General features: G+C 45.5%; 1 protein-coding gene across 2 annotated transcripts in view; it reads left to right on the top strand.

Moving 5' to 3' along the window:
• The window catches only part of ARK2C (arkadia (RNF111) C-terminal like ring finger ubiquitin ligase 2C), an 81057-nt gene extending 74463 nt beyond the window's left edge, over positions 1 to 6594 (top strand). For both annotated transcript variants that reach the window (XM_081929955.1, XM_081929954.1), the window contains 4 exons: positions 1134 to 1238; positions 3027 to 3122; positions 4196 to 4302; positions 5813 to 6594. In XM_081929955.1, coding sequence (XP_081786081.1) covers positions 1134 to 1238; positions 3027 to 3122; positions 4196 to 4302; positions 5813 to 5930 — 426 coding nt within the window. In that variant the 3' untranslated portion in view covers positions 5931 to 6594. The remainder of the gene's footprint in view (positions 1 to 1133; positions 1239 to 3026; positions 3123 to 4195; positions 4303 to 5812) is intronic.
• The last annotated feature ends 14565 nt before the right edge of the window (positions 6595 to 21159 follow it).

Raw genomic sequence — 21159 nt, 5'->3', positions numbered from 1 at the left:
CCTGACCATAAGACGCACCTAGTTTTAGAGGAGGAGAACAAGAAAAAAAACCTCTCCCTCTCTGCTCAGCGCCTCTCCAGCAAAGCGGGAGGAGAAACGGAAGGGGCTCCGTTTCTCTTCCCGCTTCACTGATGGGGCACTCCGCAGCTTTCCCTCTCTGCGCAGCACCCCTTCAGCAAAGCAGCAGGAGAAACGGAGCCCCTTCTATTTCTCCTCCTGCTTCGCTGAAGGGGCGCTGCGCAGAGAGGGAAAGCTGTGCAGCGCCTCTCCAGCGAAGCGAAGCCAGGAGAGCAAGAGGGATTGGTGCGCACCGATCCCTCTTGCTCTCCTGGCTTCAGGGATAGCTGCGCAGCCTGCATTCGCTCCATAAGATGCACACACATTTCCCCTTACTTTTTAGGAGGGGAAAAGTATGTATTATAGAGTGAAAAATACGGTAGTCAACGTCTCTCTCCTACCCACCTCCCTTGTGGGGGTGCCCTGTCCCCTCTTTCCATCTCTGGCACTGGGCATGCACCAATGCTTGGGAACTAAGCTACAGTAGCGTTGGGAAACATAGTTTCCTCAGTGCGACTGGCGCATTCCCATGCGGAAAATGCTCCGTGCCTTAAAAACCAGCATATCAGGAAAAAGTCTATGCCAGAACCCTTCTTCCTGACATGTTAGTTTTCTATGCGGAGGTGACAGGAACATTTAATCATGTGATTTCTCCATCTGCCATTTGGAGTGGTAAAGTCCAGGGATAGTTTTACGACACAATCTGCTGTCTGTGTAGACCGGGCCTGAGTCACTGTCTGGGGGAAGGCAGTCAAAATACAGGCGTCTATCATTCCTGTCAGCTGATTGCTAGTTAGGAGCCGGCACTGTGGGAGGCAATTCTTTCTGAATGGATAATCCGACAGCTTTAACAGAAATGATTGCTACAGCTGGTTGGGTTCTTTTACACAAGTGCTTGAAGAACAACTTGCATTGCTGACTGCAGAATTGTACCCTAATAATCTGAAATAATGTTGGGTGCTCCAATCTAGCAGATAATCTTCCTTTGAATTTCAAAGGCCATTAAGCCTTATTTTGAATACTACTACTACTAGCAAACTCTTACTTACTTACTTATTTTGCACAATGCCTCACAGGTTGTTCATGAAATTAGAAACTACCCATATCCTCAGCTTCAGCTACTTGCTCTTCAGGGACTGAATCCAAACAGACACACGTCCGCTGTGAGGGAAAGTTACGAAGTAAGTTCTCGCAGCTTGAATGACCCTCTGGGCCTTTCCCCCTGCAGGTTCTGTATCCGTTTATTCATTCAGCCACTATGGCCTTACTCTCATGTAACAGTAAGCCATAAACATGGCCGGCCCTATGATGAAGCAGAGTGAGACAGCTGCCTCAGGTGACAGACGGTGGGGTGTGGGGAATGGCCAGAGCTGTGAGTCCCCCATGGCTGCCCTGTACCCTCTAGATCAGTATTTCCCAACCTTGGGCCTCCAACTGTTTTTGAACTACAATTCCCATCATCCCTGACCACTGGTCTTGCTAGCGAGGGATGATGGGAGTTGTAGTCCAAAAACAGCTGGAGGCCCAAGGTTGGGAAACACTGATCTAGATTAGCCCGATGCCCTCAAGTAAAGCGGCAGACGTGTCCTTTCACCAGTATTGGAGTAAAATTCAACTCCCAGTCCAATTAGCTTCTGTATGTGCTTTCGGGGTTGGGCGCCATCTTGTCCTTTGCCTCAGGCAGCAAAATGTTTTGAGCGGGCTCTGCCAATAAATGACGGCTTATTGCAAACGAGTCGTGTGCTGATGTGCACTGCTGAATCACATCCACCCCCCACTTTCCTGTGTAATGCTGGGAAGACACAAGTCAGCACTTGTGATTTGCTTGCTCAAAACAAGCCACAGACAAAAGCTCAGGTTTGTTCTTGGCTCCCAATATGTTTCCGAGCACAATTCAAAGTGTTGGTGTTGACCTTTAAAGCCCTAAATGGCCTTGGTCCAGTATACCTGGAGGAGCATCTCCACCCCCATCATTCTGCCCAGACACTGAGGTCCAGCGTCAAGGGCCTACTGGTGGTTCCCTCATTGTGAGAAGCTAAGTTATAGGGAACCAGGCAGAGGGCCTTCTCAGTAGTGGCGCCCACCCTGTGGAACGCCCTCCCTTCAGATGTCAAAGAGATAAACAACTGCCTGACATTTAGAAGACATCTGAAGGCAGCCCTGTTCAGGGAAGTTTTAATGTGTGACATTTTGATGTATTTTTAATCTTTGTTGGAAGCTGCCCAGAGTGGCTGGGGAAACCCAGCCAGATGGGCATGGTACAAATAATTGGTTATTAAGTTTGGTTTTTGAAAAGCTTTAAAAATTAAATGGGCAATTTGAGGGGGAGTTTGGAGAGCCCCTCCCTCACAGTATCACAGGGTCAGTCAAGAATAATAATAATATAATAATATTAATAATAATTTATTATTTATACCCCACCCATCTGACTGGATTTCCCCAGCCATTCTGGGCGGATTCCAACAGAATATTAAAATACAATAGTCTATTAAACATTAAAAGCTTCCCTAAACAGGGCTGCCTTCGGATGTATAGAGAAAGAGAGCGAGGGAGAGAGAGAGGGAGGGAGGGACAGGGCAGAGAGAAAGATTTGGAGAGGCTTTGGGGCAATAAAACCTTTTTGGCATTACAGTATCACAGCAAGGGATCTAGAAGAGCAGTCAGTATTACACACACACACACACACACACACACACACACACACAAAACTGATGCAAAAAATACTGAGTGAGATAAGACCAATTGTTTGACTTCATATCAGTCAAACTTCCTGCATATTCCCATTTTGAAAGTCATTTTATTTCCTGTGACTTTAAAAATAAACCCGATTAAAAGACAACCTTCTTTGGACCAGTAAGGGGCAGGGAAAGGGTGGGAAGATGAGGACTCTTGATCTGCCATCTCAGATGGCTAACAGGTAGCTCTTTGAAAGGTCTGTTCATTCCTTTCTCTTTCCTCCCTCTTTTCAGGAGCTTTTGCAACTGGAAGACAGGCTGGGCAGTGTGAATAGGGGGGCCGTCCAGAACACCATTGAACGGTTCACTTTCCCACACAAATACAAGAAGGTAAGAGTTGGAAGAACATCTCATCCTACCAGAATTGACACAGGCGCTGACCATTCTTGGAGGCAAGGCTGATGCTGGCTACAACTTTTTTTCATTGCAAAAGTAGATGAAATTTGCAGGCATAACGGCCGCCTTACCATCACTGGATTAAGCTTGACAAATCGTAGGCAGATAACAACCAGGTTGTTGTTTTTTCATACAGGGCATCTTCAAAAATTGATTACGATTTTTTAAAAAAGACAATCAACTTTTCATTTTAAGAATGAATGAACAGATGTGGATGCAACACAATCTTTGCCCTCTATGAATTTGCCTAAAATCGGTGGCTACCACAACTTGTGGTAATAAATTGTAAGCATGTAAAAACAAGTACTGCCAAACGGTTTCACGCTGGATGACTCTGAATTATAATATTCTGAAGGAAAGAGACTAAAATGTATTTTTCTGCCTACTTTATCTGCATCATCTATTTGTTCTGCGGGTTCATATGTACAAATCTGGGCTGCTTGGAAAGGAATAGTAGTGGTAGTAGTAGTAGTAGTAATGACAATAATTTATTTTAAGTATTCACATAAACTCCTGCACTGACTGGTATTTTGTTATCAATGGGTCTTAATGGAGGCCTCAGCTTCCGAGAGAACCAGTGATGTCTTTGACATGTTACCTGTGTATGACCTTAAAACTCTTTGCTCCAGGTGACAGGTTGTGACACACACATCCATCAACCTCTCTTTCCCACGGAGACAGGCAGAGTGCTAACTAGATTCAGCATCCATAGATTTTTCAACAGGGCAGGTTTCCCTAAACTGAATGTGCCCAGTGAGGGGATTGGTTAAGCCAGGCATCCCCAACTTTTGGCCCTCTAGATGTTTCAGACTACAATTCCCATCATCCCTGACCACTGGTCCTGTTAGCTAGGGATCATGGGAGTTGTAGGCCAAAACATCTGGAGGGCCGCGGGTTGGGGAGGCTTGGGGTTAAGCTCTTTGCCATCTAAATCCCCACCCGCTACTGAAAGCCTTTAGGCGGCCATCTTGTGTAATGCTGTGATCTTTCATTGACCTTCTTGACAGAGGAGACCGCAGGAAATCAAAGCAGTAAAGGAAGATGGGGAGGAGTCGGACACCGATGAGAAATGCACAATCTGTCTCTCGATGCTCGAAGACGGAGAGGACGTGAGGTATAACTATTCTCCAAAGGGATTCTGAGTGAAATCTTTCTTATGCTCCTTCTCCATCAACCTCACCCCACCTCAGAGTTTCATCACTTTCATTCTTTGCTTGCTGGTCTGGGTTTCTATCGCAAACTCCCCCTCCACCACACAGATATATATATTGCCTCTGAGCAAATCAAGACGTCGGTCCTCATGAACTAAACAGCCAGAGGTTTGTAACTAGGGCTGCTGATGGGGTTGTCTAAGGCCTTATAGCACCCCAGGGCTTCTCTTTCATCTGAAGGCAGCCCTGTTTAGGGAAGCTTTTAATGTTTAATAGGTTATTGTATTTTAGTGTTCTGTTGGAAGCCGCCCAGAGTGGCTGGAGAAACCCAGCCAGATGGGCGGGGTATAAATAATAAATTATAATTATTATTATACCTCAAAGAACCACCCACCTCCAATTCTGTATCCATTTTGAGAAGCCGGTTCCAGGTTTAAAGGAATGGGATTTGTCTTGTATCAGTGGGCACCTGACTACCTTACCCGGTGACAGGAACAAGTGCTGGAGAGCCGCCATTTTCATTTCCCACATTTCCCCTGGACACAACGCCACTCCTATGCATTGTGGGGAAATCAGACGGTAGTCCTTGACTAGAGCACCAGTTTCAAGGAGGGGGACGTGGGTGGCGCTGTGGTCTAAACCACTGAGCCTCTTGGGCTTGCTGATCAGAAGGTGGGCGGTTTGAAACCCTGTGATGGGGTGAGCTCCAGTTGCTATGTCCCAGCTCCTGCCAACCTAGCAGTTTGAAAGCACGCCACTGCAAGTAGATAAATAGGTACCACTGCGGCGGGAAGCTAAACGGCGTTTCCATGCGCTGCTCTGGTTTCCGCCACGGTGTTCCATTGCACCAGAAGCGGTTTAGTCCTGCTGGCCACATGACCCGGAAAGCTGTCTGTGGACAAACACCGGCTCCCTCGACCTGAAAGAGAGATGAGTGCCACAACCCCGTAGTTGCCTTTGACTGGACTTAAGCATCCAGGGGTCCTTTAAAGGTAAAGGGACCCCTGATCATTAGGTCCAGTCGTGGCCAACCCTGGGGTTGCAGCGCTCATCTCGCTTTATTGGCCGAGGGAGCTGGCATACAGCTCCCAGGTCAGCATGACTAAGCCGCTTCTGGCGAACCAGAGCAGAGCACGGAAACGCCATTTACCTTCCTGCTGGAGCGGTACCTATTTATCTACTTGCACTTTGACGTGCTTTCGAACTGCTAGGTTGGCAGGAGCAGGGACCGAGCAACAGGAGCTCACCCCGTCGCGGGGATTCGAACCGCCGACCTTCTGATCGGCAAGCCCTAGACTCAGTGGTTTAACCCACAGCGCCACCCGCGTCCTTTAAGGAGGAGCTTAGGGCAGGCATCAGCCGGGGGTCCTCAGCCATTGTGCTGAGGCCCCAGCCATTGCACAAAAGTCTTGCATGATGGTGCCGGGCTCAGTCTCGACCTCTTGCCCAGATAACAAACCTTCTGTTTTCCAGGCGTTTACCTTGTATGCATCTGTTTCACCAAGTGTGTGTGGACCAGTGGCTCGCGACCAGCAAGAAATGCCCTATCTGCCGAGTGGACATTGAAACACAGCTCGGGTCCGACAGCTGAGAGGAGAACCACCTCTGGGGATGTGTCCTCTTTTCCTTTCCTTTTCTTGGTCCTTCCTGGGGCGTCGCAGCCCCTTTGCAGCAAACGTTTTGCCTTTCTGAGCCATTTGATTTTGTGTGTGTGTGTGTGAAGAAAACCTGCAAGCACATTCGCAGATTATTTAAAAAAATAAATAAATTCAATTAATTTTTAAAAAGAAGAAGAAGAAGAGGAAGACGAAAATGAGGAAGACAGAAAAGATGATGAAGAAGAAGATGAAGAAGAGTTGGTGGTCTATAATATCTAGAGGTAGGAGGAGATCTGGGCCACCTTGTTGACTGCGAAGCATGGGTATACGCAGCTAGAAAGCCGGCGGGAAGAGTTAGTTGTGGGAAGGACGGTACATAATGTTCCTAGTTATGGCCTCTCAATCCTGCTTCTCAAAAGGATTGTATATAATATACCTCTTGAATAAGTAGAAACACATTAGGGGTTCTTTAGCTATTTCTATGGATGGCTTCCAGAGCATGTACGCTTAAAGAAATGTCGTCTTTTGATGCCCTGTCATCTTGTGGTGGATCTGTTGCTATTAACCTAATCTGCACCAAACATCGCATTGGGGGCTTTTGTTATCGTTTCGTTTTTCCATGAGGTTCCTTACTTTGGTGCCTGGCTGAAACATTATTAGGGGTGGGGGAGGGATTGGGGGGACACAAGAGTAAAGTTCTTTTCTTGCTTGGGTGAAAACAGGAAGGAAAAAGAATCCTGTTTACGCTGGAAAAAAACTATATATATATATATATATATATGCAGGTTTTGGTGTCCTCGGGTGTCTTCCCGTGTAAAAGTTGGGGTGTCTGGGCGACGTTTCGACGAGGTCTCACTCGTCATCTTCAGGCTGGTGCTTTCGGCTTCTTGTTACTGGAACAGAGCAGGATCTCAGTGTTTGAGTTCCTATAAATACTGTTGAGGGGGTGTGGTGTATAGCCTCCAATGTTCTGGGCAGAGAGGAAGTTCCCAGGCTAGTGTGCCTTTTCTTCTTTTGTTCCTTAATTACTTGAGGGATATCTTGAGTGATTTCTTGAGTGATATCCTGAGTACCACTTAGGTGGGTCATTAGGTGTGGATTAGTTGCTAAAGTCTTTGTGTCTTGACCTCTTGAACTTTGTGAAGAGTTTTTCTGAGAAGATGGCTGTACTGCACTTAGTTGTGCTCTGGCTTGGCTTCGTGTATAGGGGCGAGCTGTGGTTTTGTGGCCTGTGTCAGCCAGATCTGTGTAGGGATTGCAGGGGGGTGCAGCATCCGGAGGTGCCACCATGGTTTGGCTACTGGATGGTGTCTGTAATTTATCTGTGGAGAGGGTCTGGGTTTGGGTCTGGTGTGGTTGATTGGTGATGGCGTTCTGTGTGCCTCTGGATCTGGTGTCAGTTTTTGTGGGGAGGGCTAATTTCCAGATGTCTGGCAAGCGGGATGTGTCGTCACGCTTGTTCATGTTGTGAGGGTGTTTCTCTATCTCGATGGCTTCCATGATTATTCTCTTGTGGTGATGTTCCATGTTAAAGAGCAATTTGGAATCTGCAAAATTAATTTCGTGTCCTGTTTCTTTCATGTGTTGGAAAAGAGAGGAAGTTTTTTCTTCTTTTTTGACGGCATTCTTGTGTTCTGCGATACGTGCATTTATTCGTCTGTTTGTTTGTCCAATGTACGTGGCTGGGCAGACTTTGCAGGGTATTTCATAGACCCCTTGGTTTTCCAACTGGATTTTATCCTTGGGGTTTCTGAGGATATTGGCACACAGAACGCCATCACCAATCAACCACACCAGACCCAAACCCAGACCCTCTCCACAGATAAATTACAGACACCATCCAGTAGCCAAACCATGGTGGCACCTCCGGATGCTGCACCCCCCTGCAATCCCTACACAGATCTGGCTGACACAGGCCACAAAACCACAGCTCGCCCCTATACACGAAGCCAAGCCAGAGCACAACTAAGTGCAGTACAGCCATCTTCTCAGAAAAACTCTTCACAAAGTTCAAGAGGTCAAGACACAAAGACTTTAGCAACTAATCCACACCTAATGACCCACCTAAGTGGTACTCAGGATATCACTCAAGAAATCACTCAAGATATCCCTCAAGTAATTAAGGAACAAAAGAAGAAAAGGCACACTAGCCTGGGAACTTCCTCTCTGCCCAGAACATTGGAGGCTATACACCACACCCCCTCAACAGTATTTATAGGAACTCAAACACTGAGATCCTGCTCTGTTCCAGTAACAAGAAGCCGAAAGCACCAGCCTGAAGATGACGAGTGAGACCTCGTCGAAACGTCGCCCAGACACCCCAACTTTTACACGGGAAGACACCCGAGGACACCAAAACCTGCATTCCTGTACCCGTGAAAATCTACGAAAGCATATATATATATATATATATATATATATATATATATATATATATATATATATCTTTTCCCTTAGCAGCATTTGACGCGGGAAAAGATTGCGGTGAGGTAGGAAATTAAAGAAAATGAGGGAAAGTGGAAATTGGAAGGAAATTTGGAGATTGGGAGAAAAGAGCGGGAAACTCTCTTTCCTGCTTATCTGCTGGTGCTGGACATGATACTTAGGGCACAAGCCCAGGATGAATTTCGCTTCCGTCTACTGGATCTGAACGATGGGTCTCCCAAGGAAGGATTAGAAGATCTCTCCACAAGCCTCAGGCTTAGCCTACTTCTCCTTCAGAAAAATACATATTATTAATTTGACACTCTCCCTTTTGGAGCAATGGAACCATTTTCTGCCTCTTTTAAAAACAACATGGCAGCCATTTGATTGTCAGTAGGCAATTTGCTTTTGGGGAGACAAGGTGACTTTTAACCCTGGAGGGCTCCTTGGGCTCTATATCTTGTGACTGGTAGGAGGAAGCGATCTTCATCTGGTCTTGTGCATGAGTTGGATAGATGGTTTAAGCTCCTAGTTTTGCTAGTAGAATACACTGTCTTTGGTAACTGGTCGGGGTGAGTCTGAAAAGCCACAGGAAATAGATTCTGCCATCTCTTGGCAACACAATAAGCACAAGCCCTGCTCTCCAAAGCATGGAGAACGGGGCCTAAAGACCACATCTTGCCTGTTCTACCTTAAATTCTTGCACAAAAGCTACATGGGAAGTTTCTCATCAAATCCCATAGAACTCTTCCAGAAATATTCCCCCACCTCGCTCTCTCAGGATCCCAGAGACTGAAGGAATGGCAGGGGCTGGCTGAGCAAAATCTTCCACTTTTCTTCCAGATCTTTGCGCTGTCTACCGTGTGTGTGTGTGTGTGTGTGTGTGTGTTTAGAGAGGTTTTAGCACTCAAGACAAACCCTGCATTACTTATTTTTCAAGTGCTACAAATTAAGTAAAGGAGAGGGGAGAAATTCAGTCCAAATTTACATGGTGAAAGAAAGCCCTTTTGATACATGGAATATTTTGAACACGGACAACATTTCAGGATCCTGGAAAACATTAGAATGATGCTCTGGTCTTGGGAGGCAAATGTGTGATTGCGCAAGCAAATACTGTATGTCTGCATGTGCATATATAGTTATTCTGTCCTGAAACTGGTTTTCAGGCTGTCAACTGCATGTAATGTAGCTAAGTTGGGCAGTCTCCACTGAAGGAGCATTCCACATCCTTAGCAGAACGGGGAATGATGTGTGCAATCTGCTGTTCAGGAAGAGGAATGAGGGTCAGGACAAATTCAGCCTTTCCCAATCTCTTTTCCTCACCAAGCCGCTGACCAGCGGAATGACAGCTTCCTTTACAAAACTTTCACCACACAGCAGAGAAGCCAACACTTAGGGGCCATGGGGCTTCGGCCCCCACAACAAAACATTTGCGGGGGCTAGGCTCCCATAAAGTTAATGGGCACTCCCATTTAAATGGTGTGTGTGATTAATTATGTGGGCTGGGGCTGTCCTGGGCCCCCACAATATTTTATTCAGGTTGGCACCCCTGCCCCACAGCCCGACTTACTGCAAACACTTGCTCGGTTTTTGACCTGTATATTTAAACCGGTCTCAAACTGGTCTAAAACAGAAGGCCATGACCCACTGGTAAAATTACTTTTGCATGCCTGTTCAATATTCTTTGTAGGAGAGTCTTCAGCCCATGCACTCATGACAGTGGTTCCTGGGGTCTCATTGAGCGAGGACCAAAGCTGTCAACTTTTCCATTTTCTTGTGAAGAATCCTATTCAGAATAAGGGGATTTCCCTTTAAAAAAGGGAAACGTTGACAGCTATGGCAGGGACCATCATAGGTATTTTATGTCCTTCCATTTTAGGCCTGAACCCAGGATGGGCTATAGCACAACACATACAGAACAAGTGAATATCATTAAAAAAAACAACCCCACACATTTCAATATAGATTTAAAATAATAATAATGCGAAAACAACGTTATGAAAACTGGACCTTTGAATCAGGCGGCTTACTTGAGGGTTCAGAAGTGAGAGAGGCTGACGGCCCGCTTCATAAGCTCATTTTTGTGTGCTATTTTTACTACGTTGCATTTTTCTCATCCGCTGACCTTTACAGATAAAGCTAGCTGTAGAGTGATCTTTTCTTCCCGCTTGGCCAGAAGCATCAGTATTTTAAAAGGCTTGCTAGATGCCCAATTCATTCAGGATGAAAACAGCCTCCTGGACCGGTTTGCAAAAGTGCAAATATATATATGCTATATAAGAAGTATATAGCAAATATATAAGAAGAAAGAAAGAAAGAGAAAAAGAAAAAGCTTGAGATGCTTTCTAACTGTGAGTGGGTGGAAACAGAGAGATTGGAATTCTGAGCAGCTGTGCTCCGCACTGGTTCCTGGGAAAAACTTGGCTGCAAAGGAGCCATTCGTCCATGCAGCCTTTAAATCTGAAAAGGATGGTTGGACTGCAACATTTAAACGATTAATCAGTCAGATAAATCAGTCAAAGGTGTCTGATCAGATTAAAAGTTGCAGCTTCATTAATGGAGCACCGATGATGATGATTGCCACTTAATTATTTAATTATTCATTTGAATTATTTCTACAGAAATTGGGAGTAGCAGAGACCACTTTAGATTAGGTTCATCCTTCCCGAAGCTGCTTCTACTGCCTACTGTGACAAGTAAACTTTTGGTAAAAGCCGTACGGTTTTATTTGCAGACAATGTTTTTTTGTGGTTTTCTTTTGCAGATTGCAATGATAGATGAATTGATTAAGTCGTCTAAAACTCACATGGTGATTAAACCAGTTTTGACTTTATTGGGTGACAACCTTAAAACAAGAATGATAACTGCATCCTGCCCTGAAAATGTAAAGTTCAATTCAAGAGTACAATTTTTGCAGTAATAAATATTTCAATCCCCTTGTCACAAGAGGCAGCGATTTAAGCGGAGGCTCGCGCCCTCTCTGTCTTTTGCCTGGCAATCCTCTGGAGGATCAAAAGAAACAAGCGTGATCCCACTTGCCTTTATACATTTTTAATACTCTGAGGCAACAAAGGAAAAATAACAAGCTCCCCTTGAGCACATTTTTCTATTACCAAAAGGACTTCAATACAAGTGGGGTCCCACAAATGTTTGCAGAAATATTTGCTCTCAATTCAGACCTTCTTGCCATTTTGCCCCCCGTCCCTTCGTAACAACCACACATTGCCTCTTCTGTCTTTAGCTCCTATGTGCTGGTGCCTTTTTTTGAGCAGTTAGAATAGAGTTATTCTGTGACCTCACAGCAGCTCAGCCAATGGCTAAGAATGGCTTGCAGGTAACTGCCAAATTGTATTTAATCCCTCAGGTCTTATTGCTGGTATTTGTTCCTGACAGGGTTTTTTTTCTTTTTAAAAAAGGGGTCTTGTAGAACTACTATTTCCCAGCAAAACTTCACATTCTTTCTTTAAATATATATATATAGTTTTATTAGCATTCCTCCAACAATAGTAAGGGCCCTCAGCCCAAAATGCCAAGCAGGGACTAAGGATGAATGAAAAGTATAAATGTGGGCATGGAAACTCTTCTCCATCATGGGTTCTTCTTCCTTTCCTCGGAAAGGGTGAGGCAGTAGGATACAATATTTTCACACACTTTCTCTCTCTTAGCTTCTTTCCCCATTGGAACAAGTGAGGAAAGCTCTTGCAGTGGATTCAGAGACAGTGATTGGCTGACATGATTACCCCAAACTCATGGCTGCCCAATGCTGAGTTTCCCTCTCTTTGCTACTTCTGTCTGCCCATGCTATTGAGAGAAGAAGCTCATCGCAGTTGCCTAGCAAGACCCAGAAGTGCTCCCTCAACAGAACCCAGAGGGGAAGGAACTGAGTCATAAAACCAGCAGAGCAAGCCAGACTTGGACCCTGTTCCAGAGAGCTCATTCATTTGGTTCTACTAATATGTGATGGACACCTGCATCCAACCCAAGTTCTACTCCTGTTGAAAGGAGTAGATCTGAGTTAGTCATGTCCATTAATGTAAATGGATCTGTTCTGAATAGAAATGGCATTGGGTTTTAGCCAATGCTAGCCCTACTTAGAGTCGACCCATTGATATTACTCGACATGACTCACGTAGGAAGCTAAATAGCTTAGTCGGTAGAACATAAGGATCTTAATCTCAGGGCTGTGGGTTCAAACCCCACATTGGGCTAAAAGATTCCTGCATTTCAGGGGGTTGAACTAGATGACTCTATAATTATATTATTCTAACAGGTCTTCTTCTCTGAGTAGAATTTAGTTGCGTTGCAGACCATAGTGTGCCACCAAACTTTGACCCCAAAAACAGCATTGTCCGTTCTGGAAAACAGAGTTGATCCCAAGATGCGAGTGAGAATGCATTGCAGGGTGTTGAACTGGTTGAGACTTTGGGTTCCCTCTATGATTCTATGAATGGTTTTCTTAACCAGACATGTCTGCTTAAATGAACAAGCTGTGTTCAGTGATGCAACTCTGCCAGTTCCAGGAACTTCTGTGCACATAACAAAACTTCCTCTCCCTTTGTGCCCTCAAAAACAGCTCTGGAGGATTGGGGGACCCAACCGAAGCAATTGCAGGGGCCCACAGGGAGACGAGGAAATGAAATTCTTGTTGCGCAGAGGAACCCTGCTGGTGTGACATAGGATACAACCCTAGGATTCCTCAACTATCCCCGTTTTGCTTTGCTGCGAACAGAGGAAGAGATTGCTCAGTGGCAGCCAGAGGAGGCCAAGTTTGGAAAGATTCACTTCAGACGATCTTTCTTGTCTTCTGAGGGAAGAACAGGCATCCATTCATTTTCTCTCAAAACAATTAAAAACCCTCTTTGCGAGGAAAAAAAATCCAAGGGTCGCCTACTTTTGCCGGAAGGTGGCGCTAGAAATCGGTAGCCATCTTCCAATTTGCTTTGCTAAACTTTAGGGTTGAAGCCCAAAGTCAAGAAGAGCTGAGTGCCTTGGGACTAAAAACAAACAAATAGAAAACATTGCCCAACAATATGGCTTGGGCCTACTTCCAGCAGCAGCAGATTATACTGTTAATAGCATTTAATAATCATAGTAATTAATAATAGCAAGCAAAAAACAAGATTGATATGGGATATTGGTAATGGGGCAGGGGTTTTGGTTGTGTCAAGTTCTAAGCAAATATAGAGAGAAAAGTTGGCTGAACTTCAACAAAGGGGCAGCTTGCAACATGGTTTTCTTCCAGAGATGGTTCTTGACTTACATAGATGGGCAACCAACAGCTTTTTCCATGACTGACAATGCTGGGATTGAGCTTCAGAATCTATTTACAACTTTCATCCTGATTCTTTCCAAAAGAGATGGCATATTTTTATGTCCAGGGTGCTTCCACTCAGAAATGGCACCCACTCCTCCCCTTCAAACTGCTAAGCACGGGAAGAAGAATTGACATCAGGGGACCCTAGTTCTTCGTTTGTGCTGTGCTATCTGCAATGATCCTGGTTACGCTTGTTCCAGAACATAGCTGCTCCAGCATCAGTATTTGGCTGGGTTGCCGCCTCCCAGGACAGAGGTCTATTGAAGAGGTCTACCGAGAAGGAGAGCCGCCATCTTTGTGCTTGTTCTGTTTTCTTCGTGGGAGCTATTGGTTTGAAAGTGGCAAGTGTTGATTCCGAGTCCTCCTTGGAGTTCCTGTCCAGAGCACTGCTTCTAGGGAAGAAGGCACCCACCACCCCAGTGACTCAGCCATTTGGGGGTCTCCCTTGCTTCTGCCTTTTATGGGACAACTATGGAGACCTGCTAGCCCATCTCATTCTGGGGCCTACAAAACTCGTGGGGCTTTATGGAGATCACAGCAAGAACGGAATGAGAATTAGTGTGGCATTTGGTGCCAATGAAGCGAGGGAGATTTCCTCCCTCAAAGCAAATGCCACCTTCAGAGGAGAAGTTTTCCTAAGGGTTAAATGCCCCCTGCCAGCTGCAATCTCAGTAATTAACAGCAGCACCCCCCAACTGATGCTATTTGCATTCTTCAAAACCTGCAGTTAGATGCATTTGATGTCGCAACTAGTTTGACCCTTTGTGTCTTGCAGAAAGTGCTTAGAACTTGACATAGCCAAACTCTTACTTGGGAAATATTTTTAATGGGGAGGAAAAGGGGGTTCTTTTTTAGCCCTGTCTGAAAAGCAACCGTTCTTTGTGGGGGAGGGGGAGCAAGAGCTTCCAATCCAAGTGCTTAAAAGCCTATGCGAAAGTATTAATATATATACATACATACTTACATATATATATATATATATTACATTATTTGCCTAATGAATAATAAGCACAGTTTTAAAAAAATGGTGAAGCAAAGCACCAAACCCTCATTGGTTTTTTTTAAAAAAAATATTATTATTATTATTATTATTTGGAGTGAATGGGTGAGGGACGGCGACTTGTTCAAGCGAATGCATGTGAACTGCCAGAACTGCATTAGATGACGTTCAGTGGCTTTGCAGTTAAACGTCTTGTGCGAATGAGGACATTGAATGACCTTTCAAAAAGAAATCTCTAGAAACACACACAAAAAAACACATCGATAGTTTACAGGGTTTTGTGAGTTTAAATGCCTTATATTTAACAATCATAATTTATGACTAACTTGTAGATATCGTGGGTTCTTATTTAATTATTTTTATAGTTGGGTTGTTTGTTCTTTTGCATTTTTAATTATAATTTATTTATTTAGAAACGAATACTAATTTTTTTAATTGCTCCTCTATTACCTCATAATATTTTTTTGGCATAATTTCTGGGAATGGAATGCTTTGCATGCGTCGGTACTTTCAAAGAATAATAATTTAAAAAAAAATAAATGATAAAATGGGCGGGGCACATTTATCGTTTCAAAAACAAAAACAAAAAAAATATTCAGGGTGTGTGATGACAAACTGTATTACTTGTGGTGCTGTTACCTTGGAGACATTCCATACAAAAAAAAAAATGCAAAACTTTGATTCTGTATGCTGTGACATAGTGGAAAATCTGCAATATAGTGGCCGTGTTTTAGCACACACAAAAACACACATACACACATTTAAAACATATATAGATATATAAATATATAGATATATATGAATATTATTTGCACTCATGATCAAATTGCGATGATCCACTCGCTCCTGCCTTTTTGTGTGTTTGTGTGTGTGTGTTGAGGGAAAATTGCCACCCTCAAAAACCAAACAGAAGGAATGTCTCCCTTTTCTGAAAGCTTTGGATGAAATGCCAAAAAAAGGGATCTTCCTTCCCTTGGGGATTTATGCAGAAACAAAGCATGCCCACGAAAGCTGATCCATGTACGACGGTGGCTGGGTGTACATTTGGCCATGGGGAACTGTGGCACTAGAGAGAGCAAGCCCTGGGCTCTGCACCACCCAGCCCTCGCCATGCTCAAAGTCCTTTGTGGAAACAGCTATGTTTGCCTTGCATTTTTTAGCTACCTGACTAGGCCTTGCCAGTGTGATCCTCCAGCTACATAAAAGGGGTTTGGATATCACACAAGCAAGGCTTACTCATGGAAAGGCTGCCCACTAAAGGTTCGCCATGTGGTTGGAAAGGATGTCTCTGAGCTGCATCCCAGTCCCACCCACCCAGATAATGCGCAAACCAGTCTCAAATCTCCCAAACATTTACAAGCAAACCCCAGGCTGGTGCATCTTAAGGAAAGAATCACCTGGAGAGGTGCTTCATCCCAGCTGGAGAGATGTGCTAGTCCCCGATATCTTAGCAGGTAAATTCCTTGGAGCAACGACGACCGCTTAATACACAGTACCTGCATCACCACTGGTGATGGTAAAGTCCAGAAGGTCTCTTCACGATTGCCATTGCGTGCATGTTCAGAAATAACCAGCAACAGTTTCCCATGTGTATTCCAACCTCGTACGCTCCACGGGACCCACACAAGATCGTGGACCTGGAAAAGTGCTTGTTCAGCCACGGTGCCCCCAAAAATTCACATTTTGGGGTGCCGTGTGAGATACAGATTTGAGATCTTGGCTCAAAATCTCGTGAGAGTAAGGTGTCCCAATGGCTGCTGTGCCCTCGTAGAAGGAAAAGGAATGTCCTGGTTTTTCCAGGACAGTTGGTGGGTATGTAACTTGTCTGCTGAAAGTGGTATCCCCAGTCATGGGATAGGGTGGAAGCAAAATTTGCTTCACGTCTTAAGTGGGGTCCCACTCCCTCTTCCAGGTCGTCCTTGCACTGATTTGTACAGTGGTACCTCGGGTTACATACGCTTCAGGTTACATACGCTTCAGGTTACACACTCCTCTAACCTAGAAATAGCGCTTGAGGTTAAGAACTTTGCTTCAGGATGAGAACAGAAATCGGGCAGTGGCAGGAGGAGGCCCCATTAGCTAAAGTGGTGCTTCAGGTTAAGAACAGTTTCAGGTTAAGTACGGACCTCCAGAATGAATTAAGTACTTAACCTGAGGTACCACTGTACATACATGCAACATGCGTGCAACCTTACTGGAGCAGAACGGTAAGGGCAGGCGTTAATAAGGGAATATCATGATTGACTGTGATTATTGATGGCTGACCTCTCCAGGATTTTCCTAACATGCACCAGCTATGGCAACAAGGGAACCTTTGTTTTTGTAAAAAAAAAAAACCCACCAGGGCAGCACGATCACACAGTTTTTTCCCCTTAATGGCAGAAGAAAGTGAATGGATCATCCACTTTTTTTTTTTACTCCTACTGCTGTTCTGTTGTGCTGTGCAACATTTTGCTACATAGACTATTTTATAGGAGAAAGCTAGAAAAAAAATATTTATTATTAATATTAAAGCAATAGTGCATTTTGGGAGGGGGGGTGGAAATCCAAGAGACATTAGAAATTGTGTAAATGCTTAGATTCACTTTTGGTGGACTTTTTGTACTTTATTTATAACTAATAAAATGAATTGCATTGCTAACTACTTCCCCGGAATACGTGATGGCATCGTGATTGGGTGGGAAGGGAGCACTGGGTGGGCTGTGGGAGCTGGGTTTGTTAAAGCGCTGGGTCTCGCTGTTTCTAGCAGAGTCTGGAACAAACAAACAAGGGACCGAATGACCTTTTCAGGTCAGTGGAGTTTTGAGAAAGTTCTGGGGGTGGCAACTGCAAAAGGCCTGCTGTGGGAGGTTTTGGCATATCACAAAATGGCTGCCATCGGGATGTGGCGTAATGCAAAATGGCTGCTGTGGTATAACTGCAACATCCAAAAGAGCAGAAAAAGAGACAGGAACACAAGGTGGGGCTGGTATGCCCCCACCAGGGTCGGATTTAGGTTTGATGAGACCCTAAGCCACTGAAGGTCATGGGGCCCTTTATATGTCCAGCTGTCCTTTGTCAACAACAAATTGTCGCTTTTTTGTGTTGAATACATGCTATATGGTCATTTATGGACCTAATAGGTATCTAAACCCATTTGCACATAACAAAACAAGCAGAATGTAGGACCATATATATAGAAATGAGCAAACCAGTGATATTTTAGGGAGCAGACTAGCAGGCGGGGCCCATTACTTACATCACAGGAGCCTACACAACACAAAGCACTGTTGCTGTAGGTAAAGGTAAAGGGACCCCTGACCGTTAGGTCCAGTCGCAGATGACTCTGGGGTTGCAGCGCTCATCCCGCTTTATTGGTTGAGAGAGCCGGCGTACAGCTTCCAGGTCACATGGCCAGCATGACCAAGCCACTTCTGGCGAACCAGAGCAGCACATGGAAATGCTGTTTACCTTCCCACCAGAGCGGTACTTATTTATCTACTTGCACTTTGACGTGCTTTCGAACTGCTAGGTTGGCAGGAGCTGGGACTGAGCAACGGGAGCTCACCCCGTCGCAGGGATTCAAACCGCCGACCTTCTGATTGGCAACCCCTAGGCTCTGTGGTTTAACCCACAGCGACACCCACGTCCCTTCATTGCTGTATGTAGGTTTTATATTATTTGTGTTTTTTTAATCTTATATTTTGGAAATGTACATCCAGGTTTTTTTCCTTTATTTTTTGGGGGCCCCCCAAGAGAGTGGGGCCCTAAGCTATAGCTTGTTTAGCTTATATGTAAATCTGGCACTGGCCCCCACCATGAGCCAATGGGAAAAACAGAGAAGAGGCTCTTACAGCAATGAGGAAAAGACTTTTACCTCAGCCACCACCAGACTGGATCACAGATAGAAGCTCGTTTCAGAACTCCTCTCCTCAGAATGCATGGGAAGTGAGTGTCCGATCCTGGCATTGAATGAAATGTGAACATGTTTAAAGGGCGGCTGTGCAAATTTGGAGAGGCCAAACTGCCGGGGAGGAGAAAGGAACCGAGACAGAAGGACAAATGGTGTCCTGTCCATTGTGGATATGTTGGGGAGTTTTTTGGCAAACCGCTGTTGGGTGAACTGTTGGGAGGGGGGACTGGTTTGAGGACAAGCTGTGTGGTAAAGGAGCTTCGGTTGAGTTGTGAGGGGAGGTGTGAGGGACTGGGTGAGGCGTAAAGGGAGGAGGGGTGGCCAAGTATGGGAGAAGGAGAGTTGGGGAGGCAGGTGCAGCGAGCAGGGGTGGTAGCCCTGTGTGTGTGTATACATAAGAAGAGCCTGCAGGATCAGGCCAGTGGTCCATTTCGTCCAGCATCCTGTTCTCACAGTGGCCTGTGGAAACCGGCAATCTGAACACGAGCACAAGAGCAACTCTCTCCTGCTGTTCCCAGCAAATGGAATCCAGAAGGTTTTCTGCTTCCAACTCAGAAGGTAAAGCACAACTCTCATGGTCAGCAGCCATTGACAGCTCTCTCCTCAATATATTTGTCTCCCTTGGGAGGTGATGGACTCTCCTTCCTTGGATATTTTTTAAGCAGAGGTTGGATGGCCATCTGTCATTTGAGATTCCTGCATTGCAGGGGGTTCAACTGAATGACCCTCAAGGTCCCTTCCAGCTCTATCAATCTATGGTCACAGTAAGGGGTTGCAAAATCCCTGTTACAGATGTCCAGCTCACATTAAAAGTAAAGGTACCCCTGGCCATTAGGTCCAGTCGTGGACGACTCTGGGGTTGCAGTGCTCATCTCACTTTATTGGCTGAGGGAGCTGGCGTACAGCTTCCAGGTCATGTGGCCAGCATGACTAAGCCACTTCTGGCGAACCAGAGCAGCGCACAGAAACGCCGTTTACTTTCCTGCTGGAGCGGTACCTATTTATCTACTTGCACTTTTGTGCTTTTGAACTGCTAGGTTGGCAGGAGCAGGGATCGAGCAACGGGAGCTCACCCCGTTGTGGGGATTCGAACCACTGACTTCTGATTGGCAAGCCCTAGGCTCTGTGGTTTAACCCACAGCGCCATCCGCGTCCCCCAGCTCACATTACCCTGCACAAAATGTAGAGTTTCCAGGGGTCTTTGTGAAGCTTTATTCTGCTAAACTCATTTCAAATCCTGTTGTTTGCAGATATCTCCAAGGAGATGTATTAGTCCCCAAGGAAAAGATGAATAAAAAGGAGAGCCTTAGGGTAACTGGCCTGTCACCTAACTAATCTCGTAGGTAGTCTGTGGGGCTAAAATGCTGCCATTAGGCGAAGGCAAGAGGCAGTTGCGAGAAAGAAAACAGCAGCAGACCTTTAAAGGACAGCATCTAAAGTTTGGCAGACATCACTGGCGTTACGGTGGCAGAACCATGCCTGCCATTCTCAGCTCCTGCAGCCGCACCAATTTAATTTGGGTTTCTGTAGTATGGAATTGACCGAGGAGCGAGCGCGTTAGCAAACGAGGAAGTCACTGCAGCAAATGAGCTCTCCATGCCCGACCAGCTGACAGCTCCCCAGCTCCCTTTGCCAAGAATGCATTCATTTTAGAGAAATATATGTAAATCCTCCCATTGGAAAAGTTCAGCGGGAATCTTATTACGCCTGTAGCGTCAGTTGTTGTAGCAACGGGAACGGGCCTCCGGTGGGGGTGGGGTGTCAAAAGTTGAACGCGGCAGAAAGGGAAAGGAGGATGGAGGCATTTTTGTGTGAGTTGCTTTGGTCAGGGTCTCCTGTTGGGTCTCTGCAAGGAGCCTCAGCTTTGGTTTGAACACACTTTGCATTGACTCTTGCAATGCAGGAATCACAGCTAAAAAATCCCGGAGAACTGGCCATTGAATTTCTGCGTAAAAAAAAACACCTCCAGCAAAGGAGAGCCCACCACCTTCAGTTGGAGTCCATTCCGCAGTCGAACATCTCTCACCATCAGGAAGTTCTCCCTCTTTAGTTGGAACCATCATTCCTGTAATTTGTGCCTGATGGTTCAGGGTCCTACCCATAGGAAAACAAGCTTGCTCCTTCAGCTATCATATCACCTCTCAGCCTTCTCTTCTCCAGGCTAAATATACCCAACTCCTTCAACTGTTCTTCATAAGGCTTGGTTTCCAGACCCTTGATCGTCTTGGTTGCCCTCCACTGCATGCATTCCGTCTTGTCAATGTCCTCCTTAAATTGTGGTACCCAGAACTGGACATAGGACTCCAGGTGGGGGTCTGACCAAAGCATAATGAAGCTGTACTATTACTTCCCTTGATTGGGATACAGTGGAACCTCTACTCACGACCACAATCCATTCCGGAGGCCCGTCCTTATGGTGAAACGGGTTGCTGGGAGAGGTGCTGTGTGTACAGGCGTGGGCGGTGATTGCCCGCTTCTGTGCAGGTGCAAACAGCGATCACCGCTCCTGCGCATGCATGAAGGGCGGCAAACCCGCCAGTTACTTCCGGGTTTGCCGTGGTCGCAACTTGGAGCGTCCGCAAGTGGAGGCGG

The sequence above is a fragment of the Podarcis melisellensis genome, assembly GCF_964234715.1.
Source record: "Podarcis melisellensis genome assembly, chromosome: 11".
NCBI classification, from domain to species: Eukaryota; Metazoa; Chordata; class Lepidosauria; order Squamata; family Lacertidae; genus Podarcis; species Podarcis melisellensis.
The sequence above is the reverse complement of the archived record's forward strand: the minus strand, read 5'-3'. Positions and strand labels throughout refer to the sequence as shown.